The sequence below is a fragment of the Bubalus kerabau genome, chromosome 13 (assembly GCF_029407905.1).
Source record: "Bubalus kerabau isolate K-KA32 ecotype Philippines breed swamp buffalo chromosome 13, PCC_UOA_SB_1v2, whole genome shotgun sequence".
Taxonomy (NCBI): Eukaryota; Metazoa; Chordata; class Mammalia; order Artiodactyla; family Bovidae; genus Bubalus; species Bubalus kerabau.
In genome coordinates, this window is record NC_073636.1 from 71,311,100 (window position 1) to 71,331,952 (window position 20,853).

The 20,853-nt window shown below is 46.1% G+C and overlaps 1 protein-coding gene across 2 annotated transcripts in view; it reads right to left on the minus strand.

Annotated features, from left to right (window-relative positions):
• PTPRT (protein tyrosine phosphatase receptor type T) overlaps window positions 1-20,853 on the minus strand; it is a 1,142,536-nt gene that overhangs the window by 60,759 nt on the left and 1,060,924 nt on the right. For both annotated transcript variants that reach the window (XM_055545060.1, XM_055545059.1), the window contains exon 18: window positions 2,744-2,831. In XM_055545060.1, coding sequence (XP_055401035.1) covers window positions 2,744-2,831 — 88 coding nt within the window. The remainder of the gene's footprint in view (window positions 1-2,743; window positions 2,832-20,853) is intronic.

Sequence of the window (20,853 nt, forward strand, 5' to 3'; positions counted from 1 at the left end):
TGAAGGGTTTTCTGCAGGACAAGGATGTGATCTGACTCGTATTTTGAGGAGGTCCCTCTGGCTTCTGTTAGAGAGAGGCATAAGGTTGGGGGCCAAAGTAGATGTGGAACCACCAGGAAGAAGGAAGGCTGAGGCCAAATGAAAGCAGATAATGGCTCGGGAAAGCATGCTGAGCACAGAGGGTGAGCACCGGGAGGTCCGGAAAGATACAAAACTTCCCATCCTTGGCCCCTGAGGCTTTGGACCATCAGATCAGATCAGATCAGATCAGTCGCTCAGTCGTGTCCGACTCTTTGTGACCCCATGAATCGCAGCACGCCAGGCCTCCCTGTCCATCACCAACTCCTGAAGTTCACTCAGACTCACGTCCATCGAGTCAGTGATGCCATCCAGCCATCTCATCCTCTGTCGTCCCCTTCTCCTCCTGCCCCCAATCCCTCCCAGCATCAGAGTCTTCCAATGAGTCAACTCTTCACATGAGGTGGCCAAAGTACTGGAGTTTCAGCTTTAGCATCATTCCTTCCAAAGAAACCTGGCCTAACCTGGACACCCTTGTCTCTCAGGGAGGCGGGTCTCTTTACTGTGCTCTAGTCATTAATTTTTTCTATCATTATCTTCCATTATAATACTTCATCATTATACCCATTTTACAGAGAGAAGACTGAGGCTTAGAGTGAGCACACAAAGCTTTACAGCCTATAATTCAGTGGACTCCATCTGAACTCACCATCTAGTAGGAGGAATGGACAAATGACCAAGTATTTTAAGGCACAGTACGCATGGCTCTAGAGCACAGAATGGTCAGAGCCAGCAGAACCTGGGCCCAGAATACGAGCTCCCTGGCAGCAGAGGGCCTGGCTCAGAGGAGAACCACACATCTTAGGTCTTAATACACATTTCCTGAGCACTTGAACGTCTCTTTCCAACACTTCATTTGCAGGAAATGTTGCTGTCTGCCTTACTCTCTTCCAAGAGACAAACTATAAATGCTTTTCTGATTAGTGCTCCCATTCACAGTCGATTTCTGAATCAGCACAGGAAACAGCTAAGCTAAAACTTCTGCCTCTTTCTTCCTTCACAAGCTGCCTGTATCTTATGCTTTCTTCCTCCAAGCTTTTTCTTAGGCAATGTCTAGACAGTCAAAGAAAACAAAACACTGAACCGTACTAGAAATAACTTGTTATTTAGGACTTTTTTTTCTTTTCTTTTCTTTTGGCTGAACTGGGTTACTCTGAAAATGGAGACCAAGGGATGGTTATTACCCAACTGATGAGATGTCAGAAGGTCCAGGTTGGCTGCACCATAGGAGAGGGGCTGTTGTAGACTCCTGTTCTAATCATAGTATATGCTCCGCATTTTGTATGAGGAAACTTTGTTCTCTGTATTCTGTTGTGTAGAAGGCTGTGGACAGCATTGATCATACCTGTCTCTCCCTCTCCTCCCAGCACTGAATATCAAGCAGGGTCCCATCCAAGTACTGTCACTGCCCTGTTAAGGGCTCACTGCCCCTTGCTAGGAACATTGCAGTAGCCTCCTCCCTGGTCTCTCTGCCTCCAGCCTCCCCCAATCTCATGCACCCTCCCAAAGTGCTGCCCTGGTGATCTTTCCAAAACGGACATCTGATCATGCCTCCCTGCCCCAACCCAGCTTTTTCCACATCCCCATGTGGGTGTTCAGTGCGTTTTGCTTACGATAGGAAGGGCTGGTGTATCCACACTGCTCATCAGTGATGCTGAGAGAGTAACTCTGGCTAGGAGTAATGGTGCCAGGTACCATGCCAAGGGTTTCATGTACTTTCCCCCACCCCAACCATCCTATCTTTATTCTCCTCATTTTAAAGGCAAGGAAACTGAAGCTTAGAGAGGTCAGGTAACCAGCCCAGGGCCCCGTAGCTGGGAGAGAAGCCCAGGGCTTCAACTACTCTGTGGGCTTGAGCTACTCTGTGCCACTGTCCTCATCAAATCACGCACTACGACGGGGTGCCTCCAGGGATGCTAGAGCTCACTGCTGAGCAGAAGGCAATGTCCTTTCGGGCCTCCCCCAGGTCCACACAAAACTAGCTTCCTTCCTGCAGGCTCAGTGTCATGCAACGCCCACACCGACATAGACCCTGAGTGGCAGGTACTCACATTACTACCGAGTTCTGTCCCCAGCAGCCGTGGGGTCTGGAGGGAGTCATGATGCCCTAAGCCCTGTCTCTTGTGTGAACAGGGTAGCCTCGGGCTCCTCTGAATCCTGAGCTGGCTGCTTCCCAAACCCTCAGGCTTAGGCTGAGTTTCCTTCTAAGCATCAGTCCTTGCTCAGGACTCTATCACTGGAGTAGCAGCATCTCTCACCGAGGGGTTCTCAGCCCATCCCTCATGGGTAGACCTTGCTTTCCACCCAGCATTGCTGCCATGATGGGATTCTGCATAGTGGGGGCCTGCTAGGAACACCCTTGTGTCTGGGCTTCCTCCCCGACCTGAAGAATTCTTGAGTGGATAACACCTGACGAGACCCAAGCCTGAGAGGTTTCCTGAATCCACTGTGCCTGGAGCCAGCTCCCTGCCCAACGCCTCTGGCTGAGATCAGCCATCCAGCCCAGGGATGACAGGGAGTCTGAGCCAGAGCTCCATGCCTGGCATGAGGACCCGAAGTTGGAAACATCAAGGATTATCTGATAACAAATTCCAGGTAAATAATAGTGATGGCCTCCTTAAGTCTACGTCCCCAAAGCCTGCGGTCCTCCCAGAAGGTCACCTACAGGATATGATGTTGCCGTATCGATTCTTGTTGCGGTTTTCGTCCTCTTTGGCTGTGTCCCACGAAGCTGTCTGTCCCTCTGGTAAGGCCTAAACAGAAAGGACAGAGTGATTAGAATGACTTGAGGTAGGAGCCTTATCTGGGTATAGGTGAGCCAGTGGGGAGACCCACTGTGATGGGTCATGCAGTGTAAAAGCCTGTATGCTCTTGGATGGGGCCTGGGGAAGAATACAGACTTGGCCCCTCTTGACTTATTCACCTGTTCGCTGACTCAAATGTTATTGATATCTTTTGTGTGTGAGATGAGATCAAATCTGGTCCAGGAGGAGAGTCATTTGCTTATTCATCCACTTGATGAGTATCTGAATCCCTAACATGTGTTGGGTGCTATTCTAGGTACTCAGAATACAAAGAAATAGACAGAGCCTCTTTTGAGCTTCCAGTTGACTGGGAGACATAGCAAAGGAACAAGAAAACATATATAATTTTAAATAGTAGAACTGCTATGAAGAAAATAAAGCAGGGTAGAGGTTCAGTGATGGGGGAATGAGAATTATTTCAGATTGCACAGTCTGGAATGGCTTCTCTGAGAAGGTGACATTTAAACTAATTCCTTCCTGATATGAAAAAGGCAGTTATGCCAAGAGAAGTGGGAAGTGGTCCAGGCAGAGAGAACAGCGGATGCAAAGATGGTAACCGAAGTCAAGGATGAGGTGGACAAAGCAGTGACGAAAGCCATCTGGAGCGGCGGGACGAGTTCAGGCTCCATGAGGCATTGTGGTTGCTGGTAACAAGCTGAGTGCTATTCTGGGTGTGATGAGAAACCACTGGAGGGTTTTGGGCAGGGAAGTTAGCTGATCTGCTATCTGTTTCATAAAGCATATTGTGGCTTGTGTATGGAACGCAGACTCTAGGAGGCCCAGGGAGGAGCCAGGGAGATCAGTTAGGAAGGTTTTGCAGCAGTGCAGGCAAGAGAGGACGGTACCCTGGACCAAGGTGCTGAGCAGCGGATGCAGTGAGAAGGGATTCATTTTAGGATTTTCAGTTGGATATTGCAGGTTTTCATTTCCCCCCAGAGGCAGACTCAGAAACAAGGATTCTAGTATAAGATTTATTTGGGAGGTAAGCCTAAGGAACACAGTGGGGCAGCTGGGGGAAGAGTCAGACAGTCAACGGAAGAAAATCAATAGAGGGTAGATCCATGAACAAGTAACCACGGCAATTGGGCTTAATCTCATGGGCCCATCTCATGCCTCAGAGTTGTCCTCCTAGAGGGAGAAGGAAGTTGGGGTGTTCATCCACCGGTTCCCATAAGTCACTGTTGAGGTCAGCTCTTAGGAAATCCCTTGGCGCTTCTGTCATGCGCAGTAGGCAAGGTGTGCGTACGCTTTTTGTCTTGAGAAAGTCCTGAGGCATAAAGACACAGGAGGCGGGCACTGGATAGGCATACACGGGAGCAGGGAGTGGGGGGAGGCAAGCAGGGCACCAACACGTCTACTTCAGACATGGGTTATGATGGAGAGAGACAGGTGAAGGCTGACTTACAGGCTGTGGGTTGGCAGAACTGAGTGGAGAGACATCTTTTACTGAAATGGAGAAGAAACAGATGGGGAAGCAGGAATTAAGTGTTGTTCTGGGTATATAAGTACTTAGAACCATGCCTAGCACTCGCTTCTGAACATGTTCAAAATAATAAGAACAGTGGCAGCAGCAGCCAAGTTTGAGATGATTAGTCAACATCCAACCTGAGATTCTGACTAGGAAGTTGGATACAGAAGGTCAGAGTAAGAAGGAAGGAAGAGATGAGACTCATCAGTTTAAGAGAAAATAGGGACATCCCTGGTGGCCCAGTGGCTAAGAATCTCCCTGCCAACATAAGGGACATGGGTTTTATCTCTGGTCTGGGAAGATTCCACATGCCACAGGGCAACTAAGCCTGTATACCACAACTACTGAGCCTGTGCTCTGGAGCGTGTGCCCTGTATCAAGAGATGCCGCGGCAACGAGGAGCTCGTGCACCACAACCAGAAAGGAGCCCCTGCTTGCTGCAACTAGAGAAAACCCTCGTGCAGCAATGAAGACCCAGTGCAAGCAAAAATAAATACATAAATTAATTAATTAAAAAGAGAAAGAGAGAGAGAGAAGACAGACAAGGAATGAACCGTGTGAAGTGACTTAAGAGAGTTACCAGCCAAGTATCACGGAAACACTGGGGAAGGAGCAGCCACTTATTTCACACAGAAGAAAGAGGGGCGTTTCAGGGAGCGGGAGCAGTTTCAGAAGTGTGAATGTCAGACCACCTCTTGATTACTGCCCTTCTCTCCTGCCTCTGGAAGAACAAGTTAGCTGTCCCGCTCAGTTGGCCCCTGCACTGCTTCTGAGACTGGATTTGTCACCTCTTCAGGCTACACAGCTCCCTGTCAGCAGGGCAGGAGAGAGGAGCTCCCAGCCATCTGAATACACCAGCATTCACTGTGCCTACCTATTTCTTACCAGGTCTACATTCTGAGCAAGGAGGAGTCTGTGACCCGATTGGTCAGAAATTCAGCCATTCAGCAGGTGATGTTTTACAGGCAGGCAGGACCACTATCTCTTCCAAGCCCAGACCATTCAGGATGCCCCCTTTTCCGCTTCCAGTCTCTTATGTCTATTTCAAGCCAGCCTAGGTGGGTCTTTTCGTGGTGCAGGAGTTGGCAAGCTTTTTCTATAGCGGGTCAGATAATAGGCCGTATGGGATTGGTAAGTCAGGGAGTCTCTGTTCCAACGACTCAAACTCAACTCCAGTGTTGTAGAGCGAAAGTGAACGCAGTTGTAGGCATAGTGCAGACACAGGGGCGTGGCTGTGTTCCACTAAAACCTGATTTACAAACACAAGTGCTGGGCTGGATTCAGCCTGTGGCTATAGTTTACTGAGCTTTATTCTAGAAGCATGATCATGTTCCTCAGCTAGGCGGTGGCTGGGTAGATAGAATGGGTGTCCATTCTGTTACCAAGCCATTCCAGAGTGAATGGAGATGGGGTGACAGGTGCTTGCCTGGGCTAAGCCATGTTCTCCAACTTAGTTTTGCCCAGGGTTTTAGACTGGGATAACAGGGCACCTTCCCAGCTATTACTTGATCAGAATGTAGTTCTCTGGGTGTCAGAAACCCTTCGACTTGTACCCTGGAGAAGCAAACAGGCATGAGGCTCTACGCTAAATCTGCGTGTGAAAAAAGTGCTAGGGAGATAAGAGAGTGCTCATTCTGCAAGTGGAGGACTTGCGTCTCCTTTTCCTTCTCTTCAGCCTCTGCTTACTCCTCATTGTAATTGACCATCACCCTGCATCCCTGTCATCACCAGCACAGGCCACCTGTAGAATGCAAATGGTTCCTGCTTTTGCATGGAACTCTTCAGAAGCCAGATTCCAGCCTTGGCCTTATCCTCTCATCCCAGCTCTTTCAGGCAACTTGCCAGGCCTCTATATTCCTGGGTCTTTGTAGGGGTTGGGTGTGTTGGTCTCAGTCGTAGTAATGGACTTCCTGATGTTTATCTAATTAATTACATCCACCCAAAGTGGCGTGAAACCAAGAAGACCACCCTGTGAATGTTTTCATACTTTTTTTTTTTTTTTTTGGAAAAATAAAAATCTGCTGGCCACCTATTATGTGCCAGGGCTCAAGTTACAGTTAGCTTAAGGTTTCGTAATGGCTGAACATTAGAATTGTCTGTGGAAGCTTTAGCTGTGGCCCTACCCCAGACCACTAAATCAGTGTCTAAGGGACACAGACGCCAGTAGTATTTAAAACTCCCCGAGTGATTCTAATGTGTGGCCATGATTCTTGCAAATAGTGAATTTACCTGGTGCAAGTCTCCTCTGGCCTTGGTTTTGCCTCTTCCAGTTCATTCTCCTGTATAATCAGAGAAATCTTTCTAAACTGTGAATAGGACACAGTTTTTCCCCCTGTCACTGTCTTCAGGATAAATTCCAAACTTTTAAACACAAGGTCCTTAATGATTTCACCCCGTCTGCCCATCCAATATCATTACTTACCTTTAAATCAATATATCAATGATTAGCAACTAAATACAATGCCACAATTTCAGGTGTTATAAACTTCTGAGACTGACTAGATACATGCTGTTCCCTCTGTTTGAAATTTTCTCCCACCCGAGTCTGCCTGGTAAAACTCTTACATATCCTTCCAAACCTGGTTCAAGCACCTTCTCTTTTGTGAAACCTTCCTTGCTTACCTTCCCACCATGCCACTGTGTCCCAGCTAGTCAGTTACTTCTGTTATTATACGGACTGTTTACATCTGATGATTTGAATATCTTATCTAGGTAACTTACTCTAGATAAGTGGTAGCATCTTATTCACGATGGTATCTTCATAAACCAATGCTTTGTATTTCATATGTGCTTGAATCACCCCCTTTGAATAAATGAATGGATGGATAGATGAAAAAAAATAGTGGGTGAGGTGGATGCTGTGCAGACAGAAGGCAAAGATCCTGGAATCTGAGAACTGGAGGTGACCTTTAAAATAAGTTGTCTGTGCTCCTTCCTACAATGGGCTTCCAGGCAGCTGATAAAATGATCCCTAACATCTGCTATTTGGATGCCCTCAGTGATGGAGAGCTCACTACACACAAAAGCTTTTTGCTTCACCTTTGGACAGACCCACTGGGGCTTTTCATTTACCCTGTTTCCATGTACCTTGCCTTTGCCCTGATCCATGGGGCCCCTTGAATGCTCCCTCTGCACTGTGACATTGCAGAGGTTAATGAATGTCCCCGTCCACCCCCTGGGTGAACACAGGCATATGTCCATCTGGGGCCCAGGATGGCATAGTTTGGCAGTCCTTATCCAGGCCATGCTCTTCAGGATAAACCCAGTGTGGCGATCTCCTCTGAAAAACCCTAAATGGTCCTGATGAGTTGTGCTGAGTGGCACTTCTCCGTAGAGACCACAGAGACTGCTGGCACAGCTCTGGGAGCGTCTGTGTCCCCCTGGTTGGGGGGTGGGGGGTGGGGTGGATGAAGGAGAATGGGTGGGCCCGGGGGCTGGGATGATGTTGACAAAGGCAGAGAGGAAACACCGCGGAGCTGTCCAGGAGGGAGTGGTTATGACTCCTTAAATTGCAGACTTTGATCACACATCCATTTCCATTTTTAGGGAGCTATAGTCTAATAGGGGATAATCTTAGGAAGGGAAAAAACACAAGGGGGTGAAAGTATGAAAGGGAGACTCCTCTCCATCTTCAAAGTGAGCCAGCTGAGGGGCATTATTTTTGCATTAGTGGCTAGTTACAGTAGATTGACCAGGGAATGGTGGCAGTCATTAGGAGCTAATCACATTCTTTTGAAACCAAAATTGCCATCTCATTACATTCATCCATTATCAATCTCCACTTTCCTTTTCTCACCCACTTCTCCTGAGAGTGCTGAGCTCTATTTTTACACTTTTCCTTGAGTGTGGAAATGCTTCCAACTCCTCTGGTGTTGCTTTTCTCAGGCGGTCAGGTTTTTTCAGTCCTACAAGGTACATTTGGGGATGCCTGCCTCTCTGGAGGCAGCTGTAGCAACCACTGAATCCTCAAAAGGATTCAGATCAGCACAGTGAGGTCCGGAAACAGGAAATGACTGACCCAAGAATACATATCAGGTGAGCTCACCTTCTCTTTACCCCTTCTTCTTTCCTTTCTTTCCTGGTGACAATCTGAGTGCCAGGACTGTGCTAGGTCCCAGAAATAATAAAAATGGACATGGCAGATGAGATCTCACGGGCTTTTTGTCTAGTTGTATGAAGGTGCAAACAATGAACAAGATAATTCTTACTTATGACAAGTGCTACAAAGGCAGCAAACAAAGTCCTGGGATAGACAGTGGCTCAGGATAAGGGACCAAGTTAGGCTGGCTGAATCGGGCAGGACTCTGAAAAAGTGACATTTGAGAAGGAAAAGCACAGCCCCTGACTTCTGGGAGCTGGCCTGGCACTCCCAGCTGGACCTTGGTGCTTTCCTGCTGAACATAATTTCCCTGAATGCCAACATCAGACACGGCAACTCTGAGACCCAGATGGAGCAAGGCAAAAACATGACCACTCTGTGGTTACGCTTGGTTGCTCAGTTGTGTCCGACTCTTTCTGACCTCATGGATTGTAGCCCAATAGGCTCCTCTCTCCATGGAATTCTCCAGGCAAGAATACTAGAGTGGGTAACCGTTCCCTTCTCCAGGGGATCTTCCTGACTTGGGGATTGAACCAAGGTCTTCAGTACTACAGATGGATTCTTTACCATCTGAGCTACCAATAAAGCCTATTCTAACATAAACAAAGGCAGGAATACTGTCCACGCCAAAACCCACCCCTATCCTGGCTCCTATGAGTGACTGCTGCTCCTTGTGCCAATTCCAGCTTTAGCCTCAAGCTTGTGCCTCTTCTAATAAGATTTACTAAGGTACCCAATCCTACCACTTCCTGATGGTGTCCAATAGAACAAAGCCCCACATCGCCTAACACAGCCCATGTCCTAGAAGTCCTTTCTGACATCCTCTTCCTGAGATGTCCCACAGTTCCTAAGTCTAGATTGTTCAACTCCAGTAGGTCTCACAGTTGAGCTGAAAAATAGATGATAAGCAGAAGCCAGCCGTGACAAGAGCTGGGGGAAGAATGTTCCAGAATGACAGTGGGTACAGTGGCCCTGAGATGGAATGAGGTTGGTGTGTTCTGGAACTTGAAGGGAGGCTCTCCAGAGTTGAGAGAACGTAAGTGACATATAATGAGGATGGTGTGTTGCTCAGTTGAGGTCTTGTGAACCACGGCCAAAGATACGAGATATTTTAAGTCAATGGGGATACTTTGGACATTTTTTTTTTTTTTTTTAAATAGGGAGGCTAACCAGTACCAGCATCATGACAAGTGGCTAAGAGCACTTGCCTCTTGAACCCTCCCTTTATCCTTCTTGACAGGCTTCATAGACTGCAGGATAAGATTATCACCTATTACTTGTCCCAGATCAACTCTTCTTTTGGTTGCATTCCACCCACCCACCCACTCACCATCCCTCCCAGTCATGGAGCTGAGGTCCTCTGGAGCCAGTGGGAGCTCGGATCCCCTGACCACATGTCTCAGGCTTCTACTGCCCCACTCTGCTGAATCATAGCACTCTATAAGCTACCATGGTTTCCCCCATTCACACTTCAATTTCCTGTTAGAACTGAGAATTGGCCCTCATGCTTGCCTGGCTGATTCCTCTTCCTACCTATTGGCTTGGTCCTATTGAAATATGAAAGTCTTTTCTGAAACTTGCCACCCTTTTTTGGACATTCTCTCAAGCCTCCTTGAGTTAGGCCCCCAGCAGTGAGACATCAGGACACAGGGCTTCCAAGAGCAGCTCACTTCCGATCCACAGCTGAGTGCCCTGATCCATTCCTTTCACCTGTTCATCCACTAACCGTAGCAGATTCTGTTACAGCTACGATGCCCTCCTTACTCCCTTCAGCCTGGCTATAACCCTGGAGATAATTGGGTATGATATGCCCTGGCATGCAGCAAAACCAGGGCCAGGCACTGCTGACCAGGCGGTTCCTGCCTGACATTCCAGGGCACAGCTGAGGGCTTGCTTCCTCCAGGATAAGCCCACCCTGCCAGGTTTTCCCTGGGCAGGAGATCCCATGACTCTCCCCATTATTCCACTCTTCTGGTGCAGGGAAGACCCTGGACAGTCTTCACCAAGGAGGAACCATCTTACCTGGGTCTTTCCCTCATGTATAGCGTGAAAAAAAAATCTCTTGCCATGCATATGAGACAGGGACAGGCAGAGCTTTGCAAAAGGCAGACAGACTAGAGTGTTTGCATATTTTTACTGCCAATCATTTCACCACTCCAAGTCTCAATGAACTTTTCTGACAAGTCAATAATGAAACCTTCAGGTGAGGGGCAGAGGGGAGGAGTTGACTACACAGGGGCAGCACGGGAATCTTTTGCTGATGGAACTCTTCTGTATCCTGATTGTTTGGGTGTTTACATGACTCCATGCATTTGTTTAAACTCATAGAACTGTACACACTGCATCCCTCCAATAAATATTGTAGCATGTATTAATAAATTAAACATAATACACCCCTGGAGTTTTATGATGATTAGTGACGACCAGAGATAGTGCTCACAGGTAGCTGGCACATGACAGGTATTCAGACTCTTCCGCCCCAAGGATAAGCTATCAAGCCTCCTGGGCTCACTCCCAGAATTCATTCTCCTGCTTCCTACTGAGCAGAAACATACAGTTTATTGTCACCAAATCAAAGACAGGGGGCTCCCTGAACATCCTTCCTGGTTTGCCTCAGACGAAAGGGGTTCCCAGGATGCAGGACTTTTGTTTAAAACCGGGACCATCCTGAGGTCACATGCACACTGCTATATTTAAAATGGATAACCAATGAGGATCTGTTGTACAGCGCATGGAACTCTACTCAGCGTTATGTGGCAGCCTGGATGGCAGGGGAATTTGGGGGAGAATGGATACATGTATATGGATGGCTGAGTCCCTTTGCTGTTCACTTGAAACCATCACAACAGTGCTAATTGGCTATACCCCAACACAAAATAAAAAGTTTGGAAAAAAATAAATAAAAGCAAAAATAAAAAAAACCAGGGACCACCCCAAACAAACTGGGACAAGTTGGTCACCCTAGGTACAGGCAAGACACATATTCAGGGAGTGAGAAGGAGTTTCATCGGTCATTGGAAGCCTAAGGTCTGGTCTCAACTGTGGTCCAAGAGTTTGATAAATACCCATGTTTACTGAAGACCATGGTTAGCTGATAGATGGCAAGAGACATCACGGATGGTTGTACAGGTTGTACATAACTCAAAATCATCACACCTAAGTGAACACCATGCATCTGGTAGGCATGAGAGATTTCTGTACATATTATGAACATTTTCCGGAAGGTGATAAAGTCAAGTATCTTGAGACAGGTGTATTTTTTGCTATTTCACTCTAAGGTGCTCTTTGAGTTAGCAGTGGCCCTGGCAGAGGCCATGCTTTCAACAAATGCCTCCTCCTCTGCTGAAAAGAGCACACCTCAGAGATTATAAATGTGGACAGAGAAGGCAGGGGAGGATGACTAATGACGTCTGCTCAGAGTGGCATCAGGAGAGCAAATATTATTGTGTGCCGTGTCACTAAGTAGACGGTAATTTATGAGTTCGGCAGGAGATGCTGAGTTGAAAATCAGATGGCAGCAAGATGGGGGTATTTGTCTGTGACAGAAGCTTGGAACAAGCAGAAGAGTTGAACGTGTGTCTGCATAGAGAGTCACAGAGCTCTCTTTAAAAGGCCCCATTAAAAGCGACACGATTTCCTTTAAATGACAAATTTTAGGTCAGTGGTTCTCACACTTTGGTAGGGATCCAGATAGTCTAGAGAATTGGGTAGAATGCAGAGGCCTGCACCCTGTCCTGCATCAGGGAACCAGTGTCTCAGTGTTCTTTACTAACTCCAGGTGGTTCTGACACATAGCACCGTTTAAGAACCACTGTTCTGGGGGCTTGGTCATAAAGAATCTGCCTGCCAGTGCAGGAGACATGGGTTTGATCCCTGGTCTGGGATGATCCCATACGCCATAGAGAAACTAAGCCTGTGTACCACAACTACTGAGCCTGTGCTCTAGAACCTGGGAACCAAAACAACTGAAGCCCAGGTGCCCTAGAGTCTGGGTTCTGCAGCAAAAGAAGCCACAGTGATAAGAAGCCTGTGCATGACAATGAAGAGGAGCCCCTGCTCGCTACTAGAGCAAAGCCCACGCAGTAAGGAAGACCCAGCAAAGTCACACACAAATACATAAATAAAATCATACATATAAATAAAAAAGGACCACTGCTTTGGGCAGGAAGGTAGATGGAAACAGCAAATTCCTGGGGAAGACTGACCCTAAAGACACTCGACACACCTACAGAGATAGCCCATGGAATAAGGGTCTTTCTGTGTCGGTTTCTTTAAAAAATACTGCTTTTTAACTTTCTGAATGGAACTATTCTTTTCTTAAAAAAAATATATATATATATATATATATATATATATTTTTTTTTTTGGCTGTGCTGGTCTCTGTTGCTGCATGCTGGGTACCTCTAGCTGAGGTGACTGAGGTATACTCTTTACTTGTGGTGTTCAGTTCAGCTCAGTTCAGTTGCTCAGCCGTGTCTGACACTTTGCGACCCCATGGACTGCAGCACACCAGGCCTCCCTGACCATCGCGAACTCCCTGAGTTTACTCAAACTCATGTCTGTTGAGTCGGTGATGCCATCCAGCCATCTCGGGCTTCTTATGTGGCTGAGCATGGGGTCCAGGGTGCGCGAGCTCAGCAGGTGCAGCTCGTGGGTCTAGAGTGCGGGCTCAGCAGTTCCGTGCACAGGCTTAAGTTGCCTTGTGGCATGTGGGATCTTCCTGGATCAGGAATGGAACCTGTCTCCCCTACATTGGCAGGCAGATTCTTAACCACTGGACCACCAGGGAAGTTCTGGATGGAACTATTCTTATTCATAAATTGTTTTCATCAGTACTTTGCAAATCAATTACATTAATATCTGGTATTACTATACTATTTTCCAGATGTTTCAGAGAAGAGAGAAGAGCAAGATGCTGGCTTTACCTCCAAGAGGCCTGTGGTTTGCTGGGAAAGCTCATACTAGGATACCTCTATTCCTCCCATCCCTGAGTCTGTGATCTGGGAGACCCCTGCATCCCATCCCAAGCTATAACCTGTTGGCCCTGTCCACACATTTTCTCCATCTTCACATGTGAGCTTTTGGGAGGGTGTCTCTGTGTCAACAGCTCTCCCCTAAACTTGAGATCAACTAGAATTTCACTTTTTACTTTCATGCATTGGAGAAGGAAATGGCAACCCACTCCAGTGTTCTTACCTGGAGAATCCCAGTGACGGGGAAGCTTGGTGGGCTGCTGTCTATGGGGTTGCACAGAGTCGGACACGACTGAAGTGACTTAGCAGCAGCAGCGAATTAAGGGGTGAACTGGCAAAGGCCATGTTAGTTATTTTTTTTTTTTTTTGGTTAATTCTGTTCAGAAAAACTGTGAAAACTTCCTGTTTATCTCCCCAACTAGTTTCATTTTGAGTTTTCTCATTTCCTAGACAGGCATCTTTGTTTCCCATGTAAGAGGTGACTTGCAGTATTTCAATCCCTTTGTTTCTGGCCCCTAAATGTGTGGTTTGCTCTGTCACGCATGCTTTTTCTCAACCCAGCCTTCTTCTTTTCCTCAACTCAGTGTCTCATCTTTTAGAAAATTTCTGATTGTTCTTGAAGTATTAACTGACAAAAAGCAAAACTAAACAACAAAACCTGCTTTCACCCTGGACTGCCCTTTCTCAAAGGATGCTAACTAGAGTTCTTTTATATAATTACATGGTGTGGTAAGACCATGTGCTTCCTTTAAAGTAGGGTCTTCACCGCTTTTTTTCTTTCTAACTATGCCCAGTACTCTACTCAGTGTAAGGTACTCAGTAGGTACTCAATAAATGTTTCTGGCCAAATGAAGCATAAGCATGTATCATCAGGCTTCAGGAGTCCATGATATATAATCAAACATTTCACAGAAGATGAAACATGGACCCAGAGATGGAAGAGTCTCACACAAGTCTACCCATCGTGTCAGGGGCAAATTGAGAACCAGGGATTGATTCTCAGTTGAGATAGTTTTCTATCGTAGCACCTCAAAATTACTCCTTTGATTGGGGAGGGTTCCAATTAAATAGAAAATATCTATTTGCTATGTTGTAAACAGAATACCAAGTGGAAAAATAAAAATAAGCTCAAAGGAAAAGTTTCAGTTAACAGTCTCTTGCACATAAGCCCTTTCTTAATAGGGAAAACTTACAAGTCTCAAACCACATAATGTGTTTGGGGCACCTTTGGAAATGGCCCACTTTCTCCTTATTTTAATCCATGGAACGTGGACTGAAATAAGCAGGTGGAATCAGGTCTTTGTATTTTGGTCATTGAGTTTCCAGAGCTGGAGAGCAAGCATGGTATTCCCTTTGATGATTTGGGCTTCTGCCACTAATTCCCTGTGTCCTTACCCTAGAATCACTCATTTGCAAATTGAAGAGCTGGACCAGAACCCAGAGGTTACCTACAGTGGGATGTTTTGTGACTCTCTTACCAAGTGAAGGGAGAAAAAAAAAAAAAAAGCTGTAGAAGCAGAAGGTCAGCTCTGTCTCTGCTTGGGTGGCTCTGAGCAGAGCAGAGGGCACCTGGGGGTGATTTGAAGCATCTTTCTCCATGGTTACACTCCATCAAAGCTGCCCGCCCAACACCACCCACAGACGACTAACAAAGATGGCAACACTGGCCACTGGCCTCACCACACACAAGCCACACACACAGCGTGCCCAGAGCTGGAAGATGAACAAATGTTTGCTCTTCATTAGGCTGTATCATATGCCTCACAGCTGTTCCTTGTTGCCTTAAATAGTCTTAATGGAGCTGTAATAACCAGATACCTTCTGGTTTCCCTACTGGGCTTGTTCTATTCATTATGACAACAGGCTGCCTGGATTGGACTGGGATTAACACAATTCTCTTCCTTCTCTCCATCACAAAGTCACCGCATCTTCTTTCCCAGCATCCTTCCCAAACTTGATATTCAGCTGACCCTGATGGTGGCTGGGGTTCTAGGACTCACAGACAAACCTAACTCTCCAGTCAACATCTGTTAACATTTGATGGTATGCTTAGGGTTTCTGTTTTATAACTGGGGGAATCTGGGGGAATTTGGGCTGGGGGTGATAGGAAGGGGAGGAAGGAAGACTCTGAGATCCAAGATCATGTGCAGAAGCCCCTTGACTTTAATGTGGCTGTGTTCCAACAGCAGGGTAGATCTGAGGGCTCACCACATGCTTCTATAGGCAACGATCTGAGGGCTCACCACATGCTTCCATAGTCAGTTCTGCAGGTGAGGGCAGGGGTCTGTGGGCAAAAGCAAGGCAAGTGCTGGGGACTCCATGGGTCTCCTGAGACCAGCGACTCTACCTTGAAAGTACATTAGAGTCATCTGGAAAGCTTAGAAAATATTGATCCCTGGATCCCACTTTCAGAGATTCTGATGTAATTAGTCTGAAAGATGGCCTGGGTGTTGGTGTTCTTAAAACTTCCCTGGGTAATTCTAACATGCAGTCAATGTTGGAAGCTTCTTCTAAGACTCAGATCTGTATGGGAAGTGCAGTTAATTTGCCTTAGGCCTCCTTGAGTACTTAGGAACACAAGGCCCTCCGGTCAGTCATGGTAGCTAAGGCTTGAGACATAACTAGCAGGGTGGGAGCCCCAGAGAGTGAAGTCTAGTGGAGATACGGGTAGGATGGAGGAGCCACCTGGCCTGGACAACTGGTTCCTACTGAGACTCCCAACTCTAAATGGACAGAACATTCTTTGGATCCCTTTGACCAATGCCTTCACTCTCATTGCATAAATATGAAAAGGGAGGCCCGGAGAGGAGGAGTAACTGGCCCAAGGTCACCCAGATACTTAACGAAAGAGACAGGACTTGAACCTAGGCATTCTGACTCTCAGTTCAGGACCGTTCATGCATTATTTCAAGTCACTGAACTTAAAATATATATTCAAGTTTACATGCTCAAGAGAACAAGATGATTTTATGGCTCTATGTGAAAGAATGTGTGTGGGCTTGTCTGGGCTCAGGGCCCAGTCTCCTGGTTCAAGCAACTTCATACTTTCCTTGAATTACTGTTCCAGCTGCCTACCTGTCTCTGGTTCCCCTGCTCTGGTCTATGACAAAGAGTTGCATCCAAAATGTGAATCCAACTTAAAAAATCCTGCTTTTTTCAGCAGCTCCCCATTACTCCTGGAGTAAAATTCAAACTCCTCAGCCTGACAAGACCCCCTTGCCCCAACCCCATGCCTGCTTAACAATTCCAGTCTCATCTCCCTCTATGCTCCCTCCTATTTCTTCAGCTTTGACTTAGACTTCATGTCTTCCAGAAAGCCACTGCCATCTAACCTCTCAGGCTAGGCTCAATGCATGCCACCTCCACGGGTTCTGATAGCACTTCGTTCAGTTCAGTCGCTCAGTCATGTCCAACTCCTTGTGACTCTTTGTGAGGTTGCTCAAACTCATATCCATCGAGTCGGTGACGCCATTCAACTATCTCATCCTCTGTCATCCCCTTATCCTCCTGCCTTCAATCTTTCCCAGCATCAGGGTCTTTTCCAGTGAGTCAGTTCTTCATATCAAGTGGCCAAAGTACTGAAGCTGCAGCTTTAGCATCAGTCCTTTCAGTGAATATTCAGGAATGATTTTCTTTTGGATTGACTGGTTTGATCTCCTTGTAGTCCAAGGGACTCTCAAGAGTCTTCTCCAACACCATAGTTCAAAAGCATCAATTCTTTGGTGCTCAGCTTTCTTTATGGTCCAACTCTCACATCCATACATGACTACTGGAAAAACCACAGCTTTGACTAGACAGACCTTTGTCAATTAATAAATGTCTTTGCTTTTTAATATGCTGTCTAGGGTTGTCATAGCTTTTCTTCCAAGGAGCAAGCGTCTTTTAATTTCATGGCTGCAGTCACCATCTGCAGTGATTTTGGAGTCCAAGAAAATAAAGTCTGACACTGTGTTCATTGTTTCCCCATCTATTTTCCATGAAGTGACGGGACTGGATAGTGCTCTGAGGATGCCTCTATTGTGGCATTTTACTAAATAGTGAACTAGTCAGTTTATATGCCCATCTCTAAGAATAAGCTCTATGAGCTCAGTTGGTAAAGAATCTGCCTGCAATGCAGGACACCCCGGTTTGATTCCTGGGTCAAGATCTGCTGGAGAAGGGATAGGCTACCCACTCCAATATTCTTGGGCTTCCCTTGTGGCTCAGCTGGTAAAGAATCTGCCTGCAGTGCGGGAGACCTGGGTTCGATCCCTGGGTTGGGAAGATCCCCTAGTAAAGGGAAAGGCTACCCACTCCAGTATTCTGGCCTGGGGAGTTCCATGGCTTGTATAGTCCATGGGGTCACAAAGAGTCAGACATGACTGAACAACTTTCACTTTCCCCATAAGGCAAAGACTCTATCTTGTCTCCTCAGTTCCCAGAGACCAGTACAATGCCTGGTCCAGGAAAAGTGCTTTAACATCTTACAGTCGAAATTCTGTGAGACTGAGTCCTTGGTCCTCATCTCTGTCTATACTCACTGACTTTGAACAGCCACATATCATCTCTATGTCAATGATTCCCCAGATTTTCTCCAAAGTCCAGGCTTCTTTCCCAAATTCCTATCTCATACATCTAGCTACCCACTTTCCATCTCCGCTAGGATATCTATTGGACAGCTTAGTTCAAAAAGCAACTCCCCATTCCTTCCTTATCCTCACTGTTCCACCTGCAGGTTCCCATCTCCACTGGTGGCAACTCCATTCTTCCAGTGTCTCAGATAACAGCCCTGGAGTTACCCTCGACTCCTCTGTTTCCCTCAGTTGCCATGTATAATGTGTCTGTTGGCTCTTAAAATACATGCATAGTGCAACCACTTCTCACCACCCCTGCTGCCACAGTCCAGGTGAGTCACCGAGCTACTGCCGTGGCCTCTCAACTGGTTTCTCTACTTTTACATGTTCTTTCCTTTGTTTCCATTCTTCAAATAGTAACTAGAATCAGTCTTTCAAAATAACGTCAGGAAATTATCACTTATCTTCTCAAAGCTCTGCAGTGGCTTTCTATCCCATTCAGAGTAAAAGCCTAAAGTCCTTATAATGGCTTAAAAGGCACTATTTGGTCCAGCCCCCTTTATTTTTCCAACTACACCTTCTATTACTTTTTCTCCATGCGCACTCTACTCACTCCATGACCTCCATGTACATGCCAGATATATTACTCCCTTGATCTGGACTCTTTTCCTCTGGATATTTTTCACAAAGTCTCTGCCCACATCTCATAATTAAAGATGGCCCTTTCAGTCTGTTTAGGGTTGGAACCTCCTTCATTTCATGTTCCTGGAATATACCCTCTCCCTTCCTTGTACTCTTTCATTTCCCATGGTACTTACTTGTGGAAGATTGTATAAGCCACAGATTATATTTTCCAATTGCTCCTGTTTTGTATTACCTTTTAGAATCTTGCAGCTGCCCCTCCCTTCAACAAGAGATGGAGTCTAGGGACTTCCCTGGTGGCTAAGTGTCCAAGTGGCTAAGATTCTGCACTCCCAATGCAGGCAGCCTGGGCTTGATCCCTGGTCAGGGAACCAAGATCCCACATGCTACAAACTAAGAGCTCATGTGCTGCAATGAAAAGACCCCTCATGCCACAAAGAAAGCAGAAGACCCCACGTGCCGCAACAAAGACCTGGTGCAGTCAAATAAATAGCAATAACATACATTTTTTAAAAAGGGATGGAGTCTAATTCCTCTTCTGTAGAATGCAGGCAGTTATTGCTTGCTTATAACCAATAGAAGGTGGTAAGAATGTTCTGTGTGGTGTCCAAGTGTAGGTCACAAGGGGTAACACACTTGCCACTTTATTCGCTAGCAGGCTCACCGATGGAGCCCTGCACCACCACGGAAGAAGTTCAAGGATCTTGAGGCAAGCATGCTGTGAAGAAGCCAGGCTACCTGAAGAGGCTGAGATCCCGGATGACAGCCTACATCAGCTGGTAGCTATGTGAGTGAAGACACTTCCAGACCACTTCAGCCCTAAGCCATAGAGCCTTCCAAGTCAAGGCTTCAGACATCACGGTGTAGAGACAGACTATCCCTGCTGTATCCTGTCCAAATTCCTGATCCACTGACTCAACGTGCATGATAAATTGGTTGTTTTACATCACTAAGATTTGGGGTAGTTTGTAACACAGTATGTTTTTACTGTCTACCATACTATATTATTTACTAACACATTACAATAAGTAAGTTATTGTAAAATAACAACCTTATTTTTAAGTCTATTTATTTTGAGGTTCCTCTGCTAGAACACAAGTTTCACAAGGACAAGGATCTTCGTCCGTTTTTGTTCTCTGGCGTATCCCAGATATCTAGAACAGTCCTCGGGAATAGTAAATACTCAGTAAATATTTAATGAACAAATTTGTAAGTGATGGAAAAACTTAACTGAATTTTATAAGACACAGCTTGCTACAGCTGAGAGGTCTCTTATATGTCAATTTGTCAAATCCACTCATTTGTATGAAAAAACTGAGCAGAGTATGGGAATGACAGGTAACAAAGAGAGCGCACGGTGTGTGGCTCCAGAGTAGGCCTGGAGGCCCGGGGTTCTTCTGTCTGCAACAGGAAATGGTCTTCAGGTAGATGTGTGATTCTTTGCTCAGTCTGCAGCTTCCAGACATCACAGGAGCCTTGACGATCAAAACAACATCCAGCTACAGTCTCCGTTAGTGGAAACACACTGTGGAAAGACTCCTATTAAGTAATGTTTTCCAATTAACCTCCAATTAATCAGGAAATACTGTTAACTAGAAGCTAAGCATTCAAGCTAACTGATTAATATAATTTGAAATGATTGAGGGCAAGTCTATACTTAATGCTATTTCTGGTTGAAGTCCAAATCATGGAACAACATGTATTGTTTTCTCTTTCACTATAAAAGCAGTTAATTTCCATGCTAGAAAGTTTGGAAAATATAAAAAAGCACAAACACACACACCAAGAAAAAAAATATCAACCCAAATCCCACCACACAGGGATGGATGCTTTTCAGATGTGGTTTCTGTGCTCCCTCATGTTCTTGGAATATGGTTATAGCATTTATGGGCTTGGTGGTGAAGAACAGAAGATAACTGGTGCTGGATAGAGGAGCCTTATTTTTTATTATGGCAGCTTGCTATTTTTGTAACATGGTGATTGAGTTGAACACAATCAAAGTACAGTAACTGATCTCCCCTTCTTCCTGGATGAGTGAGCAGATGATGAAATACTGACATCAACATCCTTGAACATATCCAAGTGGGCAGTGTTTGGCTGCTGCTTCTGTTTGAAATGATGCTGTGTTTTGGTTGTGGCCCAAAGCTTTGAAGTGCTACTTGGCATCTCCTTTCTTCCATGAAGCTCTTAACCATTCAGACATGACGGAGTTGGTCAAATACTACTTAGGTTGAGT